At 46.2% G+C, this 21,394-nt stretch overlaps 1 protein-coding gene across 1 annotated transcript; it reads left to right on the top strand.

The window, feature by feature from the left end:
• Positions 1-829: 829 nt before the first annotated feature.
• On the top strand, positions 830-11,090 carry LOC149359269 (uncharacterized). The gene is made up of 5 exons (XM_089569002.1): positions 830-949; positions 6,084-6,235; positions 9,197-9,264; positions 9,763-9,843; positions 10,845-11,090. The coding sequence occupies exons 1-5, from the start codon at positions 830-832 to the stop codon at positions 10,979-10,981; spliced, it is 558 nt and encodes a 185-aa protein (XP_089425128.1). The 3' UTR covers positions 10,982-11,090.
• The last annotated feature ends 10,304 nt before the right edge of the window (positions 11,091-21,394 follow it).

Raw genomic sequence — 21,394 nt, 5'->3', positions numbered from 1 at the left:
TCATACCACATTTAGGCATTCTGTTATGGTGATACTTGCAGTACATAAAGCTGCACAGCTGGAAGCTTGAACCAACCCTAGACGACAACCGGAAGTATTTACTGCGGAAAATACGCGAAAATAGAAAGGGACTAAGAGAAGATTCACATTGACAGCGTTTGTCAGTGTGTATCTGCCGTTTGTCCCGTTGCTGTCCTCGTTGTTTAGCACAATTAAATCTCAGCATGTCCGAAGTATAGTTCGCTGCACTTTTTGACACGAAATCCATTTTGCTGTTTGTGTTGCAAAGGCAAGTGATGGGCGTGTAATTAAAACAAGTGAAACACCCTACAAAACGAACAACCTCTCGCGCACTGGCCAAAATTGGTGACATGAGCCAGCGGGCACAAGTGGAAACAGGGTGACAGCTTTCAGGATGGAGTCGAAAACTTCAAACCAAACTGAGCACATGTGTTCAGAGTGCTCGCTGTGCCCAGGTAAGCGCCGTCCGAAAAGGCCCTTCATCAAATACTCTAGCGTGGTCTCTAAATGGCCCGAAATGAATTTCTGACAAGCCGCCACCGTTCACATCAAGCTCAGCATCATTTCTCTCTGTCACGTTTGAGTGTCAAGTTCTTATGTTTTGTATGCTCGTCAAGCGTGCTTGCTTGATTTTTTGTGCTAGAGTACGTGAAAACTTTAAAATGCTGCATCAGTAAATCTGCGGTGGGGGCCAATTGGCGTGAAAGTGCTGTTATACACTCCTCTCCTCTTCCTGCCATTACCGCGAAACGCACATATAAACTCCCAAAACACAGCTCTGCACTGTCAAAGCTTGATAGAAGCTACGATGGGTCACGTTGCGGCTCTTTCCTTTGTCGCCCTTTGCTATGCAAGCGCTGTTGTAGCGAAGTTGGCCGACCCTGGAGGTCCTCACAAGTTGAACTACGACGTGGCGGACAGTTTCAAGGTAGCTCAGTTCCTGTTGCTATTCCTTCACATGAAATGTCGCTCGCAACACAATTCCAAAATGTCTCAGAAAGGAACACCCGTTTGCAATCGGTAGCTAGGTGCTGCAAGTGGCTAGGAAATGCGTCTACTTAGGGTAGGTGATGTCCGCAGATCAGGACCAGGAGAGTTAAAGAACTAGAAGAGTAAGAATCGGGTGGAGCACATTTCGCAGGTTCTCTGAGATCATGAATGGCAGGTTAATACTATCCCTCAAGAGAAAAATATGAAGCAGCTGTATCTTATCTATACTCACCTGTGGGGCAGAAACGTGGAGGCTAACGAAAAGGTTTGAGCTTAAGTTAAGGACAACGGAGCGAGCTATGGAAACAAAAATCAAATGGTGTAACGTTAACAGATTGGAAGCGGGCAGAGTGAGTGAGGAAACGAGCACGTGTTAATCACATCCTAGTCTAAATCAAGAGGAAGAAGTGGGCTTGGGCAGGGCATGTAATGCGAAAGCACGTTAACTGCTTGTCCTTAAGGGCAACGAAGTGGATTCCAAGAAAAGGCAAGCGTAACAGGGGGCAGCAGAAAGTTAGGTGGGCGGACGAGATTATGAAGTTTGCTGTGATATGCTGGCCGCCGCTGGCAAAGGAGAAGGTTAGTTGGAGAGACATGGGAGAGGTCTTTGCCCTGCAGTAGTTGTAGTCAGGCTGATGATGATGAAACATTTTTGCAAAATAGGCGCTGCAGAAACTACCGTTGCCTTGGCACAGGCCTTCAGAGTCAGTTTTTCTTCCGAGGTGAAGCCATGCTTTGATGTTTTGCAAGTTCAAATTTAAGCTCTGCCCTCTCAGTACTGCGATATCCGACCTGGCACTGCTTCAGTGTCCAGTCGGACAGAGAAGGGAATATAGGGAAAATTCGAACAGAGGTTACTGAGGCGACAAACATCGTGTCATCCAGGCTTGTGCGATTCCTGTGCAAGAAGTTTTTCTATGTGCGTGCTTCACGTGATCCCCCCAAATTGCACTGTTTTCGCTCATCCTTGAGAGAGGCATTCATTCCAGGTTTATCGACAGCAAATGATGTATCGATGCGCCGTTGTACTTGCAGGAATTGTTGCACATGCTTCCTTCTAATCTGCCAGTCTCCACGCTCCTCAATCATCTGCCCCTTACTGAACGTTTGTGCAGCAAAGTTTACAAGGTTCCTCATTGCCAATGTAATTGGCCATGTTTAGTCTAGAGCAGGCCAAAGGAGCATCCCAGTAATACGAACTTATCAACTCCTGCACCAGCCGTAGCCATTCTTCCAGGAAGCTTTCCAACTTTCTTTCCTCACGTTAGTTCGTGCCCCATTGAATGATGTTGCTCGCCCTTTGGTATTCACTTGACTGTTCCAGCAGAACGTAGTACCCGAGGTTATTTTTCTTAGCTTAATTTGGCTAGGATATCAGTAACAGCGAAAATTGCTGCTCTTTACAGCTGCGTTAACGTTGCCCCTGCCATTTTTCTTCGACCGCTGAATGCACCTCCCTAGTCTCATTTCAATTAATGTTTCAGACTCATACATAAAGGGTGAATCTGTCAATTTCTTTTCATATGTCGCAGTAAATTACTCCTGTTAACGCTGGCCGTATCTGCCAAGCACTGACATTCACTTATATTCTTTTCGGGGACTTCTTTATCGGAATCATGATAAACGCAGTGACGTACCCTGCAAGACAAAGACCTCCTGCGCAAAATGCGCCTACCTTATTCCCGAAAAGTTTCTAATCCCATCCTATGCCCCTCGTACTTTGCGTCGTACTTTCCCATCAAACTCTTTTGATGGGAATAAACATGAACCAAATATTCTCTCGCTTCTTTGCATGAACCGGTGTATTCGCAGGCTAGTTCGTATGCTACCCAGTGCAAATAGTTCCTCTTGTAGAAATACAAAAGAGTTACCTTTCGAAATCGTAACTTTAAAGCAGCGTCCTACGTTGCGCTAAACCTGCAGCAAAATCCAAGAATGTTTTCTTAACATCTTAGCTAGAAGAGAGGAATGCGATTAAATCCTAAAGCCCCCAAAATGGCTTTAGCATAGACTCAATTTTACCATTGTGTTGCAACATTGCCGGTGTGTTGTCACAACAGCAATGTTGCAACCCAAAAATAAAATTGTGAAAATGGATACCTTTTCATTTAGTTGAAAATTGATGAGTGAAGCCGATATTTACAATGTACCTCCATTCCTGTGAACAACATTTCTTGCATAGGGTTAGGGACAGCTAGGCGAGTTGAGAAGAATTCAATTTGAAAAAGAGGTCGAGAACAACATGAATACCAAAGGATACGATGACGCATTACGAGTGCTGACTCTAAACTTTAATGATAACAGTAATTCGAATGTGTTGGGATAAGTTGCAGGTTGAAACTGTGAGTGCTCTTCGGTATGTATTTTTGCGCCTAATCAAAGATATATTATTTCACTGTGCTTTCAAACCGATAATCGCTGACCGATTGTACTCTTGATCCTATTCGTTTATTGTTGTTTCATTTGCCTTTATATGTCGCTACTTTGTCTTCGCTCCCCTTTTTTACTTGTAATTTTATTTTATGGCTCCTCACTTAAATGTACCCACTTCCGTGCTGAAATGCTTAGGCTCTGCACGGTGTATTAAAAATAAATAAAAAATTACAATCTTTGGCGCATAAGCGGCTGGAATCACCAGGAAATAAAAGAAAGAAACGTTTTCAAACGTACCAGGAAAAAATAAGACGAACAACTTGGTTCGAGGAATGCGACATCTTTCTCTTTAAACTATAAGGTAGTTTTTCTGATGCGCACGTCCCGGTTTTTTATTTCTTTATTAATTTATTTGAACCTCAAGGGTCCCTGGCGGGACAATACATGAGGGGCGGGCGCAAGAACGATGGTTAACAATGAAGGTTACGTGGGAACCATGATGATGACATGTCTTCCTCGATGGCAGTCTTGAAATGGGCAGGATGAGAGATTAGCGCTAAGCCGCAGGGAAGGTCATTCCAATCGCGAGCTGTGTGCATAAAAAATGACTTCTGGAATGTAGTAGTGCGGGCACGATGCGGGATGACGCTGTTAGGGCGGCCTCTGCGGTGTGTTCGACGTACTGGTAGAATGACCTGACTGTCACGTGGTGAACAATTTGAAAACGTGTCATAAAGGCAGAGACGAGAAATTCGTCTACGGGAAGCCAGAGAAGGAAGTTGAAGTTGGAACTTTAAGGCTGATATGCTGGATTATCCCGAGTAGTTTGAAATAATAAAGTGAGCGGCACGATTCTGCACAGATTCAAGAGCTGAGATAAGGTTAGATTGATGAAGTGAAGTGATATGATATGGTTCTACCACCTCCCACGTTGTCCATTCAAATTTTTCGTACTAAATATTCGCAAGCACCCTTTTTTGTTCTCTTTATTCTCTCTGCGCTCTCGAAGGCGTGTTAAGACATCGTTCAGTCTCCCCTTTTTGTCCGCACCTATTGAACTGGCCCCCATCTGCCCATCCACACAAAGTAAGCTAGAGATTAAGAGGGTTTGAAAGTGGGCTAGTTGGTACTTAACATGGTCAAACATAATTGCGCTTTTGAAAAGACTTGGGACAAAACAGGGACGACACAAACTCTCGTTGCGCAGGAGAGTTTGTGTCGTCCCTCTTTTGTCCCAAGTCTTCTCAAAAGCGCAATTATGTTTGACCATATAAGCTAGAGACACCGAACCGTGGTGCTCATAATGGACGCACTATCGGCCATGATGATAATTGTCTTGTCTTGAACGCACCGAAGGCGCCGACGGCGCTGTATTTCAGATCAACTTCCACACACAGAGCAGTACATACAGAAGATTTGACGATGTCAAACAGACGCCTTCGAAAGCACAAGAAAAAGGCCGAAAACAACGACACTGGTTCACGCGTTGCAGCCCACTGTCTCACATGCAAGGGCTGCTCGCCAAATATAGCACATGAGTGCTGCAAAACGACTTGCAAGCAGACCTCGAGAAGTTGTGTAATCATACCACGTTCTTAAAAATATGAACACTTGCATTATCCAACCAACCATAGTTGTTGCAGATAATGAAAACACATTCCTCGGCACAAGTTTATTTCATCACGACTTTTTGTCACGTTTATTCTTGCTTGTTTTCAACTTTTTCTTTCTTTTCCTGCGATTCCAGCCGCACATGAGTACAAGAATAGTTTGCCTAAGGAAATGAAGTCAGTTGAGAGTCAGCGCTCATAGTGTGTCTTCGTATGTTTGGGTTCTCGTGTTTCTTTCGAGCTCTTTTTTATCCTGTAGTTCTAATTCATGCTATCCGAGACCATACCCATGCAAAACATCGATTGGACTTCCCGAAAGAAGTGTAGAAGACCCCAGTTTTACGGTTCAGGACTAGCACAAAACTGCATAAGTCATCGAACCTTTTTCTAACTTGACTTTACCCCACGCGAAAGCTAAACAGTCATAGTCAGGCATATTTGTTCTGGGCACATGATATCAATCACATTCTCTTTGAAGCTTCAAATTTACAGCCTTCGCCGACATGAACAATCTCTACTCTGCAGCCCGAACGGCATGGCGAATCCAGCAAGCGCTCCGATTAGACAGTCAACAGACAATGTTAATGATGTTGAGAGCTCGGATTGATAGAACGATTAATTGCTGTCGTCTTGCTCGAATTTTTGCTACCCGGTTTCTTCTTTGCTTTGCTGCTGGCTATGGGTAGGCGGCACATTGTTCGCGCCAGTGAAAGGCACAAAATCAGCCAAATAGAATAATACGCATGATATCGTAAGCGTGGGAACCTATTACTATTGAGCAATATGCTATGTTTGTTGTGTAGTTAAGGAACGAGGCAATGAATCGCGACATATTCAGTTTTTTCTATGTACGGACTTCGCACTCTACTTCTGTGCCATCTTCTTCTCCCTTTATGAAGCTTTCATTCCAGGCGTAGGCCGGAAGAATTGATTGATTGATTGATTGATTGATTGATTGATTGATTGATTGATTGATTGATTGATTGATTGATTGATTGATTGATTGATTGATTGATTGATTGATTGATTGATTGATTGATTGATTGATTGATTGATTGATTGATTGATTGATTGATTGATTGATTGCAGGTGTTCGAGCTATTCCCGTTCTCGGTAGCCATTGGCGACTCTGACCACGACGGCGTCTTGGAATGCATAGCTGCGAACCGAACTGAGATCGACCCAGCGGCGCAGACAGCAACATTTGTCTGGTTATTTCAGGAGACTGACAACTTACCAAAGTATGCACTTATGGCATCTGCCACGCATGACCATAGATAGGCTGTGGTTGACATAGATTCTGTAGCTCAGAGCAAGAAGTGATTATTAAATAACTCTCGGTGTAACCCCCTTCTGCTATTAGGCGAGCACATTACAGCTACCGCCGTTGGAAAGTTCATTTACGACCGGAAAAAAGGTGACCAAGATGCGCGATATGCCATCTCTCCTCATTAGTCTGAACGTTTTCCACGATAACCTCCTGTCACTATCATACATTGCAACTTTACAATATTCCGGCTTCAGTCCTACGCTACGATCCGCCACTGTAGTCGATAGCCACTAGCTAACACCAGAGCGCTAGGTGTCGGTTGTAGCTCAGGCGTACCGGAGACTTTTGTAGCTAATAACAAATACAACATGCAACGGAATGCCACCTGGACGCTGCTAAGCGCAAGAAAATTTATTTTGGTACCACAGCTGGTTTGGTATGAAGGCATGACGATAGTAATAAGGGAGTAATTACTCATTGGCATCCACCCAAGCGCAGGCATACGGCTACAAAGGAAAGCTATACAGCTCTCTCAGAAACTTCGTATTTAAAGAAAAATTCGTCCTGGTCCGGTTTTCGAACCCAGGACCACCGCTTCATCGGAGCAGTCGCTCTACAAACTGAGCTAACCGGGACGGCAAGCTTATGGTAGGGAGAGAGCGAATTGATCAATAACTCGAAGTGAGAACAGTGTTGGTCAAATATTTAGGGGAATCCCCCAATGTAAGAAAATTTGTAATAAGGGAGTAATTACTCATTGGCAGCCACAAAACCACAGCCATAAGACGATAGTATGTGACGACGACTTAAGGGGAGTGCCTAAAGAATACCAGGTTTTACGCCGAAACTGAATTGCAGCAGTAAGCGCTTTATCGCTATAACGCCAACGTTAACGTAAAGTGTTGGTGTCAGTACAGTACATTGCGTCCGATAAAATTTGCATGCTCATAACAGCAGCACTGAAACGAGCTTCAACGCTACCATCAAGGCTTGATATAATCCGTCATCACGCCGAACTTATTTAAGAGTTTTCTTCTCAAACTTCAGATTTATAAAACGCCGCCATAGAGTCGGTTCCCCCGTTATTAGTAAGTACTGCTATTTTGCGGCAATAAGCAACCGCAGGATATTATTGCACCACAAGTTTTGCGTATCACTTCACCTTCGTTTCCCAGCCCGCTTGATTTGAGGATTTCCGCATGCGTTCTCAGCCCCCCGGTGGTCGAAATTTCTGGAGCCCTTCACTACGGCGTCTCTCATAGCCTGAGTCGCTTTGGGACGTTAAACCCTACAAACCACGGTTTTCTCAGCTCTTAACTCTCAGTGGTCCTCGGCTACTGCAAGAAACTTAGCACTCCACGACTGGCAGGTGGCTGACAGGAGATAGGCAAATCTTCCTTTCCTATTTTGGGGGAAAGTGAGGAGAGACCTAAAGGTGGCTGCCACAAGAAGAACCTTGTGACTTGCCAAGGTTGCTATGCAGAAGAGCCAGCTACGACCTGGTAGGTGGCAAAGTCGAGAGTGAGAAATTCCGTCTCGACCTGTAGGGTATCCGTGGTCGCGCATCGCAGCTCACAACGGGGTTCTTTACTATCGCATTCTAAAAGCTACTAGTAAATTAGATATCTTCACTGTTTTCGTGCGGTGATCGTAATCATTCGATGCAAGATATTATTAAAGTCAAACATGTCACTTCTTACAACCTTTAAGAGCGTACGTTGTTGGGCTAGTCGGTCAATCATGGTGAATACAAGGGGGGTACTGCGCACAAAAAGACAAGACTGCGCTTGTTGTGTTATCTTCTTGTCCTTGTCTTTTTGTGCGCAGTACCCCCCTTGTATTCACCATCTTACAACCTTGTCATATGAGAAGCTTGTCGTTTGGTCCAGTTTGCAATGGATACTGGCACTTTTTAGCGCAGAGCACAGGGAGAACAAAATACAAGCACGCGCTTATTCATATGCGTCTTTTCGTCCTTCTTTACTTTCCCTGGTGTGTTTGCACCCAAGAAAAATTGTCTGGATGCATTCGAAATCTCCTTACTACCTGCACGGTTAGCGACACATTGGAACAGTGCTGCGATGCTCACGTTCTCTGAAAAACATATATAACCATCTTCAACATCTGTGGCAAAATATCGAATGCTTCGTTTCGAATCCTGGGCTCATAATGTATTCAAGAAAGGGACGCAGATGTTATTTTGATGTTTGGTGTCGTAAGGGTTTTGGTTCGATAACAGCACTGACCTTGTTACTTGCGGCAAAAATGGCCCATAGCAATTCTATCTGGTTCCTGCATGTTGAACCAGATCGGACTCTTTAGAGGTGTACTGGAATGCAATTATTGCTGAAACTGCAACAAGAAGCACCCACTTTAAATTCAGTGATATCTTCGCTGTCGTAAGCATACCTCATTCTCTGCGTCGTTAGATTGGACTGCAGCAATTGGGGAGGAATGGTTGAGAGCGCAAACGCTTTCTTGAGGTGTGTCATCATTTTTTGCCACTGAATGCCGTGGTGAAACTAATGCGCTTGGTAAAGCTCTCAAAGACGTCGGGCTACACAATGTATCGGATACGGGGCAGTTGGCACATGCACCCGCTGTGCTTGAGAAGTAGGCTAATTAGGCTCTGTGATGTTGGCAGAAATTACAGTAACGCCAGCTAATATGACTCAATGCTTAATCAGAGCAGCTGATTCGGAGAGCCGACGTACCATATTTTTCTTGGGGCATGAGGAAGATGCGATTTATCGCTCTCTATATTACATAAAGAGTGTACCTCACTGGTCTTGAAAGAATATTGTCAACCTAAATCACAGCAATTTCTTAAAATCGAAAAACAGAGTGGCTTGTGGAGTGAACGTTCGAGCAAATCGGTGGAACCATGGTAGCAAATCAATTAATATTTTCTCTTCCCTTTTTATCTTTCAAGGCGTGACATTCCCTTCTATGTCAAGGTGGGCGACGAGCCTGGAACGTTGACTTTTAAAGTAGGCAACGGTGAGAGGATTTCTCTTTTACAACATTTCTGTACAACAGCTTAAGACAGCCGAAGTAGAAGCGATGAGACAATCAGCAAGCCAAGGCAAACACCAAGACAGAGCTTGCATCCAAGACATTCATCAGTTTCTGACAATCCTTTCAGTTACAGCTGCTCGATATGAGTTCAGTTGTGGCTCAAATTAGACCTCAAAGCTTAATATGCCTTTTACAAGTTTCTTCATTTAACTACACAGATAATCAATCACAATCTCAAAGTTCTCGGTTCGATTCTCCGGACCTTCGGGAGAAGGTTTTTTCGTTGCTGATGACTCCATTTGGCGTTTTATGCACCTCTTTTCGTGGATGCCGAAATTGACGCTGGATTCGTTGCTAATTGGCTATGTATACCTTCTGCCTTAAAATTTAAACACGTTGCAAAATGTTGTTTCACTTGAAAAAAGTGTCATTGCGGTGTCCAAATTTCTATGTCTGCTTTTCACATTCTTTTTTTTTCAGATCCTACCCCCAGGGAAGGTAGATACTACTACACAGATTACGAGAACTGCGTCGTCCTTGACATGGAGTACCACGGGCATCGTAAGGAGCATTTGCCGCTATAGAGGAAAATCTTCCATCGTTACAGCGTGAAAGATAGGACAAGACAGAACAACAGAACAAAGCGTTCCGTTCCGTCGTAATCTCTTGTCGTGTCTTTCGCACTGTAACTATGGAAGATCGCCACCAACTCGCCCAACAGCTTGCTGTATAGTGGAAGAAAAAAAGAGTATTCAATACTAGAGATGCCTTTCAGGTCCATGTGTCTGCCTTTCCATCACCTGCTCGGGCACGCATAATTAAACCTAGGAAGCAACTCAGGCAAGAATCATAGCAGTGCGTGGCGCATTGCATCCCATTTGCTTTTGCTCCGATCATCAAGAATTTCAGACGGAAGAAAGATATGGGGTGAAACATGGAACTCTGAGTCCCTGTTTCCATTCGAGATGGGTAGAAGTGTAGCTATAAAACAGTGTGAGGAACGAATGTCACAGCCATTTCATATTGTTGGGCTAAAACGGGCCTGAATGCCTGATAGAATTATAGCTTATACACAGTGCAGTTAGTCACATAAAAAACAGCTGGAAACATTGAGGGAACTTACCTGAAGTTTTCCATGAAATCCAACACGCTCCATTTCCAGTTTTACTCTCCTACTTGAGCGGCTTAAGATATAATTCTAGCTGTTCAGACATGGAAACTCGGAATGCTATATGGAACGTGCAGAGACCGACAGTCTACAGACGAGGTGCGGAAAACGATACCTGCAACTCTTTTTCAACAGACTGCAGGAACACTGTAGTCAGCATAACGTGGCAGAATTGAGTGAGTGGAAATGAGTTTTTTTTTTCTTTTCCCTCTCCTGTGATCCATGCGTCGGTAGTGTGGCATAGATATAAAATGTGCACTAACGACCCACGAAAGTTAAAATATGAATGGCACCTAATTTTCGAACAAGTGCAATTTCACAACTTCATTATTCTTGTAAACAGCATTCCACCCAACTATGCTGAGTGAAATTTCTCGCTTCTATTGCATTTCAGAGTGCGTTCTCTGGGCGAAGAGGTCAGTGAAAGATAATGTGCCACAAGACTGCATTGACCAATTTGTGGACACCTGCGGCGTAGATGTTCCGCCAAACAGCAGAGACCTTTGCATCGACGGCGAGGGCGACTACTAGTCTTGACGGAAAACGGGCAGACTGCTGTAGGCGCAATAGGAGAGAAACATCGCGTTATATACGATATCACGGAGGCTTTTGGGACAAAAGAATAAAAGGTGTATTTCATCAAACCTGATGCAGTTCGTATGTTCCTTCAATAAATTCGTTTATTCATTCCCAATGTCAGCCCTTGCGATAATATTTTGTATCATAGCGTAGGTAGGTCGACATAACGAGATTTGGGTGCATTTGTTAAACTGCACAGCAGGGTGATGACGAAAGGCAAGGATAGCCTACCCCACAAACAATTCACTCATCTCCCAATGAAATGCGTTAAATTCTTTAAGCTCTATATAGGTTCACTCGCCCCATCAACTAAGTACACAGAAGCTGAGTCTAACTAAGTCTTGTACACAATTACAAGCCGGCCAGCTTAAGCGTTGTCGCATGTTAAGCACGAAAACATACAAAAACAACGCGAAAAGTTAACACAGCGACGAAACCTTAGTTTTTTTTTTCACGTAGCTTTGTAATCAACGACGCCATTATGTATTGCTTATCTCGCATAGAAGAAGCGAAAGTTCAACAACTTGTGAGAAATCAGTCGTTAAAAAACGTACAAGCAATCCGCAGTTGTAGAACAATAATGGCTGTCAACTAGAGGAAAAAAATAAAATAGATCATGAAAGGGCGAACTATACCAGGTGTAGACGGAGCAACACTAAGTTCAAGTTTTTTTAATAGATATATATAAAATAAATGCGCATGATGCACGGCTGCTGCTCGCCTTCATCTTACTCTAGCCAACTTTTAATGAGCTTTTTTGATCACGTTAAAGAATTTGTGGTGGAGACTGCACTGAATTTTTTGAAGTGATATGGCACCTAGTATGCATGATATCCTTTACCATAATTCGTAAAGATTCGCAGAGGAAAAAACTTTTTATAGTCTGTCAATGATCTTGATTTAACATCAGCGATTGTAAAAGTGTTGAGGAAACAGTGTTTGCTGCGAACGTCCAACGCAAATTGCTTCTATGCATGTAAAATATTTAAGTGAAGCTTGCTGTCTGTACAGTCCTTCCCGTGGTAGCGAGTACGACAAGTGAGAGGAGCCGCAAACCTGTGCAGAATGCTATCAGTAGCAAATTACGCATGCTTCAGTAGCTCGTCAATAGTCCCGTTCCCACAAGAACGTGCTTATCTTAATCATTGAAAACGAATAATTCTTCCCGAGCGCGTGGTGTCAGGTCACTGTTTTATGCGAAGCATACTACTTTAGCTACCACTTCAGCCCTTCACCGTGGTTATGTGCCTCCAAATCACGTGACACGGTGATGCCACACCACGTGACACGATGACGTCACGACAGTGGAGAAACGGGGGCCCACCTCGCGCCGTCGCTGTGGTTGTGCGCCTCCAAATCACGTGATACATGACGTCACACCACATGGCACGATGACGTCACGACAGCGGAGAAACGGGGGCCCACCTCGCGCCGTCGCTGTGGTTGTGCGCCTCCAAATCACGTGATACATGACGTCACACCACGTGATACATGACGTCACACCACGTGACACGATGACGTCACGACAGTGGAGAAACGGGGGCCCACCTCGCGCCGTCGCTGTGGTTGTGCGCCTCCAAATTACGCGACAAGATGATGCTTCGCATTCTCCAGGCTTAACCAAGTTAAGCCTCAGCCATTTTTTTTCCTTCCTTCCTTTTTCTTTTTATTGCTCTTGTTATCTTGCTCACCAGGTGTCCTTTATATGCTGCTTAAATTTTCACAATAAATGATTTTGGTTGCTAGTCAGTGCAGGTGTCTGTCTCGTTCTCTGTCACGTTCTGAAAAAGCTTTGTTACCTCATTTCCATCAACATGTATTATCAGCCCGTATTATTCCTCTTCTTTGACTTCCGTCCTACTCAACGGGCCTGTCTCTTCTTCCTTCACGCTTTTATCCGCATTCCCCCGCACAGCGCTGTTGCAGTGATTTCTTTATAGGAACCAGCTTTAGCGTCATGCACTCCTCTTTTCACCAACTCCACCTTCAACCTGTTGCATATTATAAGTGATAATAATGTCACCCTCCACCCCCACCCGACGCCACTCACTTTACACACAGTAATGCTGTCTTCGACTGGTCGTTTCAGATCGCTCTAGAGCGCTCTGAGATGCAGCCGCACGTTCGGCTGGTCGAAATCAAGCGCTCTGACTACATTCGGCTGGTTCTTTCAGAGCATCCGCCTCCAGCTCAGAGCGGTCTGAGGCGCTCCGAGAAAAAAGTCGGAGCGGCCCCGAGATGTGTTCACGTGACAGAGCCACTTCCGCCGTTTCGCGGAGACGGATGCGAAGCCAGGGTAGCCAGGGCACACCACGACCGGTCTGGCGAGGCCTAACGCGTCGGTTTTTACGCATCCGTTCAAGCAAGTTTAGGCGCTTAGGTATTAGACGCATTTAAAACGCCCCTGCTGTGTGGCTCTGTGAGGCGAAATGTCGAAAAAAACACGAATCATTACGTTGGGTACGCCATTACGGAAGTTACGTCCTTTTTCTGCTTCCTGCGCTTTCGCTCTGAAAGCTTGCTGACCATTCGGCTTGACCGGTCTCGCTATGCGCTCGGAGCTGGAGCGGCTCTCACTTTGCCAAATCCGAACCGGATCGTGGGAGCGACCAGTCGAAGACACCATAAGCAAAGCAACAGGAGAAAAACGTTAAGAAGGAGACAATTAACGTTTGCGCCGAGCAAGTCTTCCGCCTGTCGCACCAGGGCTAGTTGGTCGACCTGTTGTGCCAAAGCGAGCCAGGCACGCCAGTAGGAGGGTGGGAGATGGGGGATCTAGGGGAATTGCAGTGCGGTGAGGCACTGGAAGAGGCAGTGCTCTAGGCTCTGGTCTAGGTGTATGGAAGAAGCCAGTTTGGAAAGGAGAGATTGGAATGCACCCTACAGAAGAATAATTGGGCTGGAGAGAGTACTGTGTTCAGCTGGATTTTTCGAACGTAAGTGCGATCAGTAGAGAGATTTTCGTCCGGGGAAGAATATCTGCACGGATTCACGCAAATTAGAGTAGTGCTGCTTGATTTATTTCTTGTAGAGGAGTGCTTCGTCAACGCGCAGTATGGACTCGACCAGGGGATCGTAGGCGCCCGGTGTAGAGTATCGCAGGAGATCATAATATTACAGGACGTGGAAGCATGTGGTAAAACTACGTTCCACGCCCTCTAACAGCACACGCCCTCTAACGGCGCATGCCCGCTCTGTCATTCCTCGTTGGCAGCTCTGTACCCTCACTCGTATCTTCCGCGTGCCTTGCATAGAAAGGAACCGGAGTCAGGTGCCGCTTCGGTAGCTCAACCACCCAGGCGCCCTGCGGTGAGCGTCTGTGCCAGCCACTGAGGTCGCCAGAAAAAACCACGTGCCGCCACCACTGCAAAGTTGTAAGCTTGTGTACTTTCAAGCAGAAATGGATGCCCGGTAATAAGTCCAAATTTAAATAGTACAAAGGTCATTGTTGGCGAAGGTTTCAAAGAAAGCTTGCCCCGAAAGCTCGTTCGTTAATGCCGACAGCGACTAAGTCACAACTCTATCTTTCGATGCCAGGAAACCAACCAACAACGGTAACCGTCCATGCAATTTCGACGGACGTTAGCAATATATTCAACTTTTGTGTCCGCTTGTGCTTCCGAGATTGTTTGTTTTTGTTCTTTTCCTAGTAGACCTATGACCTACATGCATCAAATTTCGCTCTGCTTATAAAGTGAGTGTTAGCTGCATTGACGTGCATCATATCGCTTTTTCGCATGGGCTCGGCCACAGCATGTATAGCCTACTCCTGTTTGCTGCAAAACACCCCTCGACAGAGTACGGACAAGTCAATGTCTACATCGTGAACACAAGTGACGAACCTGTTGCCATGTAATCTTTTAGCTGATTCTTTCGCGCGTAATGTAAATTGCATATTCCCTTTGTTTCTTCATTTTCCTTCCTATTTCATTTTCATTCATTTCATTCATTTTCCTTGTTTCTTCATTTTCTTGCCACCTCTGCGATCAGAGCAGTTTACTATCTCAGCATCCGGAGTATATGTATAGATACCACTTAGTCTACCGGCAGTGAAAATTTAGAGCCACGCCTCTGAAGAATGTAACAGCAAGCAGAAATTGAAAAATGCACGATCACGTGCACTCTTTCCCTCTTGCAAAACCGGCCTTCCACGAAAGGTGACAGCGGCCTTCTTCGCCAATCATAGTGGCTGGCGCAGACATTCACGTAGGGTCACTGCCTCGGTGCGCGAGCTATCAAAGCGGCACCTGACTCCACTTCCTATCTATGCATGGCACGCTACAGATAGGAGAGAGGGTACAGGGCTGCGTACGATGGACGAGAGAGCGGAAGCGTTCCATTTGAGGGCGTAGAACGCAGTCGTTCCAAGCACTCTTACGTCCCCTGATACTGGAATCGCGATAGTACCAGCCCATTGCCCGTTAGTTCAGCGTGGTCAGGTATCCATTCCTCAGTTACTATGATGGGTATGGGGGAGAGGAGAACGTCAGAGTGGAGGTCATCGGGGAGTGTGTGGGATTGGAGATTGCGAAATGCGGCCATCGAGTCCGTGTATATATCGCGTAAAATGGGGAGGAGTGAAGTTGGATGAATGAGATGACTGCTTGAGCGCTGCATACAAAATCAAGGACAGCGGTCGATGTATGGGTAGCTGGTGGTGTCAACTTGTGTGTGGTGGGAGAAGTGTTGTGGGGCTCGTGTATGCAACACAAGACTACTCCGATATTGCTGTCTGAGGCGTCAGCGTACGCAGTGATATGTGGAAAGGATAAAAACTACAACATACAACAGAATGACGTGAGGATTGAGTACACGCCTCTTTGAGATGGGGAAGAGACGGATATTCAATGCGAGAGTGATTTTACAATATATTGAGGCAGGTTGATTTCAGGAACCCCAGATACTGCAGGAGCCAACGGCCCTGGTGAGTGCGTGGGGGCCGGAAATTCCGGCGGTCCTTATGGTGTTGGATGAGGTCCGAAAGGGGAGGAAGCAGACCCGTGGCTTAATGGCTTTGGGTGCAAGTATGCGTAGGTAGTCGAAGAGCAGCTTTGTAGAGAGTATGGTGGGTTGAGGCCTTGAATAAGCGGTCATAACGCACGGGCGTCTCGTTTCGGGCTCTTTCTATTCGGTGTCCGTTACAACATGAACAGCGCTTGAAATATTTCTATATACGGCAGGGTGGCATTGGTGCATCGTTAACGATATTATTTACGGCTAAGAGAGATTGAAACCTGGGATGCCAAAGAAGGTCTGGTATGATATGGCGTGCTCGTCCGTGCAGAAAATTGTAACAGCAGAACTATTAGCCTGCTGTTTGCCAGAATCCAAAAGGCTGCTAGTCTAAGAAGGAGTATATCGCAGAAAAAGTCTGATAGGCTACTGAATTTGCAGACGTCTTGGACCTGCATTTGCAGGGTTAACAGCGTCATATGTCAGGTTCCCACTTCGAACACGTGGGCACTAATGTCTTTTGGCAACACAGCGTCATCAGAGAGAACCGCACAGTTTGAAACTTCTATGCTTGCCTTCGTAAATAGGCAGCCCTCACTGGGCTTTATATAGCCCCCTTGGACAGCATATCCATATGTGCTGGTGGTGAATTGGTGACGTGCGAAGCAAGCTAAACAAATATCACGACTGCAGATTCGTTATTAACCGTTTTATATTGAGCAGGCCTGCAGTTACCTTCAATTAATTGATGAGCGCATTAATTTCCGACATGTACATGTCTGAAATTAGCGCTGATCCTGTTTAAAATTGTGCATGTTGCTTTCTCTTATGCTAATTCAAACCCATGTCAGACTAATGGGGACCTATACAGCAATATATGGGCAATACATCCGTGGTGTATAATTTGTTCTGCCGTTGAAACATTTCTGAGTAACACTGGTAGCAATTGCCGTAGTATGTAAAGGCTCATGGGGAAGATAGAATCCCGGACTAGCCACGGCAGTGTCGCTGACGACCATCACGCTTCCTTTCGAGAATTTACAGCCGAGTGTGTGCCTACCATAGCCTTCATTCGCGCGTTGTTCGATTCCTGAGTTTTAACGTGCGCATTTCGATAAGATAGGTTGACTTATACGCGAGTTAATACCTAGCTTGGCTGCGACAGGTCATCTGAAGCAAAGCGCCACACAATGCATTCAGATGTGCACGTTGGCATCTGCCATAGAGGCCGTGAAGAACTTTTTTTCCAAAGTTTCGCAGCAAAGTAAAATAAAATATTTCAAGAGCCACCTGCAGTGAAATATTACTTGCATGAGCAACATGATGAATTTTATTGTATCGTTGAGGTTTTCGTGTATTGAAAACTGCCCCTCAATCCACCGATTGTAATTATTTCCCTCTCCGCTTGCCTTTACAACTGCACCCGACACTGCAAGCTTCCAAGCTTATGATTGAGTTTTGCGTGTCGTTTCTCACTCGGATATTCCGATCGCTGGGCGGTTTGAAAGCGCCGCTGATCACACTTTAAATGGTGGCTTTTAATGCCCCACAGGTCTTAATTACAGCGTCTGCTAGCGATGCTGAACAAACCCGTCTGGTTGAGTTGGCATGGCCTCGCAGTATTGTGACAGGCAAGGTAATGTCGTCACGGGAGCGTGAAATCAGAGCAGCGAGTTCAAAACACGCAAGAAAAGCGAAAACAATCTTACTGGAATGATTCTAGATCACACGATGTAGGTAGATTGGTCTATGGCGGTTTCCCGAAGCGCTCAGGCGATGAGGGACGCCGTACTGAAGGGCTCCGAAAATTTCGACCACCTGGGGTTATTTTACGTGCACTCACATCGCACAGTACTCGGGCATCTAGAATTTCAGCTCCATCGAAATGAGACCACCGCGGCCGGGTCAGCAGCCGAGCGCCATAACGAGTGAGCCACCGCGGCTTCGGTGGCTCAGCATGCAGATAGATTGGACACAGCAGGGTCTCAATTTTCCTGAATGTGCGCATGCATGGAAAATTAAACTTTTGGAGCCATCTAAATTGCTAGCATTTGTCCGAGCGAATGGAATGTAAATTATTTCTCATGCTTGCATGGTTTTCGGTGAAAGAGTTGCACTGCAACGAAATATCTTTATGCGCCGCAAAATTTTCTCCTTAACTCTACCACTTACAAATGTTTGACGGCATGTGATCTAACAAACCGGCAATTTTATCTGCCATATCCAAGGAGCCGTGTAGGATCTCATTAATTTCACTTTGCTGTTTGTTTCGCGAGGGACTCCAGTAACAGTGTTTTTATAGAAAAGCACTTTAATACAAGTCTAGTGATGACGGTTCGTCAAGATGAGAATGGAATTCGCGCGTAACCTTCCGATGAACACAAGAAAAACTAAATATAAGAGGAAATAGGTTATTTGAGCGTAAATCTAAGTAGCTGCCTGGACAGTAACAAGAGGAGCTTCCAAGATGTCCGCTAGCTTGAGGTAAATCCTGATGTGCTGCCAGCAGTACTCGTTCAGCTCGTCTAGCTGTGTCTCGCGGTTTCGTCGAACGCAGCACTCCACCCTTTCCTTAACGACGCCTGCCGCCCTCATGAACTGGTTCATGCCAGCGATCCTGGAGAGCGCACCTCTTATCATCTCCTTCGCTTCATCGCAGCTTGCGGCCGACCCGTTTTGAAGCATTTCCACCAGCTTGGGATGTCCCGACACAAGCTCCAGTGCCCGCACGCAAAAGGTGCTCTCGTCGCCCATCACGTATCGGGCTGCCCGGATGACGAGGCCAGAGTTGCGCATCGTGACCTCCTTAACTACGCGAAGTTCTGGTTTTACTTCGTGATTATTATACGCTTCTAGCTGAAATATGCTGTAACTCGATTCTGCCACTGGCGCCATGTGCCGCAGAAAAAACGCACCGCTCTTCCCAATGTGCAGAAACAAATCATTGAGATGCGGGCCGTGTGCAGCGGCTTCGGCGAGCACTTTGCAGTCACTGTCGTGAAAGTTCAGTCCATCGAGCACGACACGGCCGAGGTTCGTGTTCGACGAAATCGCTTTAATCAGAGCGCCGTTGACAACGTGATCCTCTAAATGCCTATGAGCGCTGAAAGTTATGTAAACTCTAAGGCAGAGTGCTTTAAGACTGACAGCCCGTTCTATAAAAGCGACCAGAGGTAGAAAAAAAGCGTCGTTGAAGAAGTAGCCATTCATATCGAAGCTGACTGCGCTGATATGGCTACAAGAGCCAAGAAAGCGAAATGCGTCGGAACAGCTCCGGCTCAGCGAAGGCATACTCAGTGATACGGCCTTTACCTCCGGGAGCTCCGGAAGTATCGATACTGCGCCGGAACAGAAGTAAAGGTTCGTGAGTACCACCGCGTGAGCGACGCCAGACTGGCGAATCGTTTCGCATACCTCTTTCACGCCGCCTCTCGCTGGGAGATTCGGAAAAGTGCCATCTCTTGTAGTCGCGCTCTGCGCTACAGCACGGAAGAAATCGTTGCAAGTGTCCTCCCCAAACTCAAAACAGGATAGAAATTTGCGGACAGGAAATGTCTTTATAGGAGGCCTCAAAAGTTTAAATTTTTCTGGATGGTTGCGCATCCACCAGATGGTGTGGAGTGAAAATTCTTTGTATGGTAACCATCTCTCTAACCATGTCAAGCACACACTCTTTATGGTTTCGCTTCGGGCGATCACTTGCGCGAAAACAGCAGCATCTTCGCTACTGTCTCCGCCGTGGCTAATCGCTACTCTCAGTTCTTCTAGCGTACTCATTATGCAAATGGCACTGACTACGTCTTGCAAAACCGTCGCACCGCAGGAATGATGTGATATGAGAGCAAGAATTCTGAGCGTTGGGTTCTCTCTGGTCAAGTATTTGAGAAAAATAGAAAGTCCCCAGATGACCTTCGGAACGGTGAGAGTGGTCACGGTTTTGTTGGTGATGAGCTGGGCGACCAAATGTGCAGCAGCCTGCTCGGACATTAAAAGCATTGCAGCGTCGAATGTCGTGAGACAGTGACCAGCTTGGCCTAGACCGAACACCGTGTCTTCCGCCCGGAAATCTTTTACGGGAGTGGTTTTCAGAAACACCAGCTCTTCGACATATTGCATCGAAGCAATGAGCTCGGAAATCGAGTACTGGCCGGCGTCTACAGCACAGCAGTGCACGTGCACTTTGCGCACACCGTTGCTTTGCATCAGGGCCTGCCTGAGGCGACTGTGCTTAAGAACTGTATAGTGTAGCTCCACAAAGACAAGACATCGATGCCGCATAAACAGCCACTCCAGGAGATCAACGGCTGTGGATGTCGAGTTTTCCGGGTATTTTTTTGCACCGGGAAATAAGTACACTTTGAGGCGCAGGTCGCCCACGTCGTCAGTCTCGTCTAGTCGCAGCTGGACGTCCAAGTGCCAGAGAACTTTGTTGCAGACTTCCAGGTGCCTCAGCAATTGGCAGGTGGGTCCCTCCCGACCTCGAGTGCAGGGAAGCCGGAAATGAGCTGGCAAAGCCGAGATGCTTCCCTCAAGGTCGAGAACTACGCCATTTGCGTCCCGCTTGGCGGCGTGCTTTCCGTGGCGGAAAGTGCAGCTTACCGATGCCATGGGGCTGGAAAAAAAGACAGCGTTTAGCACAATGACCTCTGTTCAAGATTCCGCGACTGTTCCGCGCTCCCAAGATGTCTTCACAATACACCATCGGGATACGCCCACTGTGTCCCCATCCCTACATCCCATATCACATCCCTTCATGCTACTTCCCAAGAGAGATCGGGGAGCCTCTCCGCCCCCCCCCCCTCCCCTGCTGTAGGTCGCTTCAATAAGTACCCCCCCCCCATGTTTATATTATTTTTCCACCTTCGGATATCAAAAATCCCAATTGCTCTTAGGCTTCCTTTTGTATGTTACAATTGCATCAACCTGTTGTACGGAAGTTGTGCTGGTAGGCACTACTACTTTCTATTCTTTTGTTTCGCCCCAGCCTACTTTATTGCGTCCGAGGGAAGTACACCTCGGCGCGTTCCAAGAACAGCTGCGAAGTGCCCAGTACTCTTCGTAAGGAAAGCAGCGTCGTTATGTAACACTGTTATGTGGGTCAGGGCCACGAGACGAGCGGACCACTGCTTTGTCAAGGTCGGCCCACAGACACTCAGCGATTCAGGAGAAGCGCTCCTCTCGTCTGAGACGCTCCGTGGCTATTGTTCCTTTCCTTTGTTGTGTTGTTCCAAAAAATCCTCCTGGCTCTTTTAAAGGTAGCTAATCTCACTTACATTATTGAAAAACTCAAATATTTAGCTCCTTTAGCTTACGCGATGTCCTTTACTACAGTGGTCAAAATTCCCCCAGATAAACAGCGTGCACAAGTGGGGAATGGATGCAAACAGGAAGATGTTATAGAACGATGAGGTT

The sequence above is a fragment of the Amblyomma mixtum genome, chromosome 2 (assembly GCF_055824585.1).
Source record: "Amblyomma mixtum isolate Tamu chromosome 2, ASM5582458v1, whole genome shotgun sequence".
In the NCBI taxonomy this organism is placed as follows: domain Eukaryota; kingdom Metazoa; phylum Arthropoda; class Arachnida; order Ixodida; family Ixodidae; genus Amblyomma; species Amblyomma mixtum.
The sequence above is the reverse complement of the archived record's forward strand: the minus strand, read 5'-3'. Positions and strand labels throughout refer to the sequence as shown.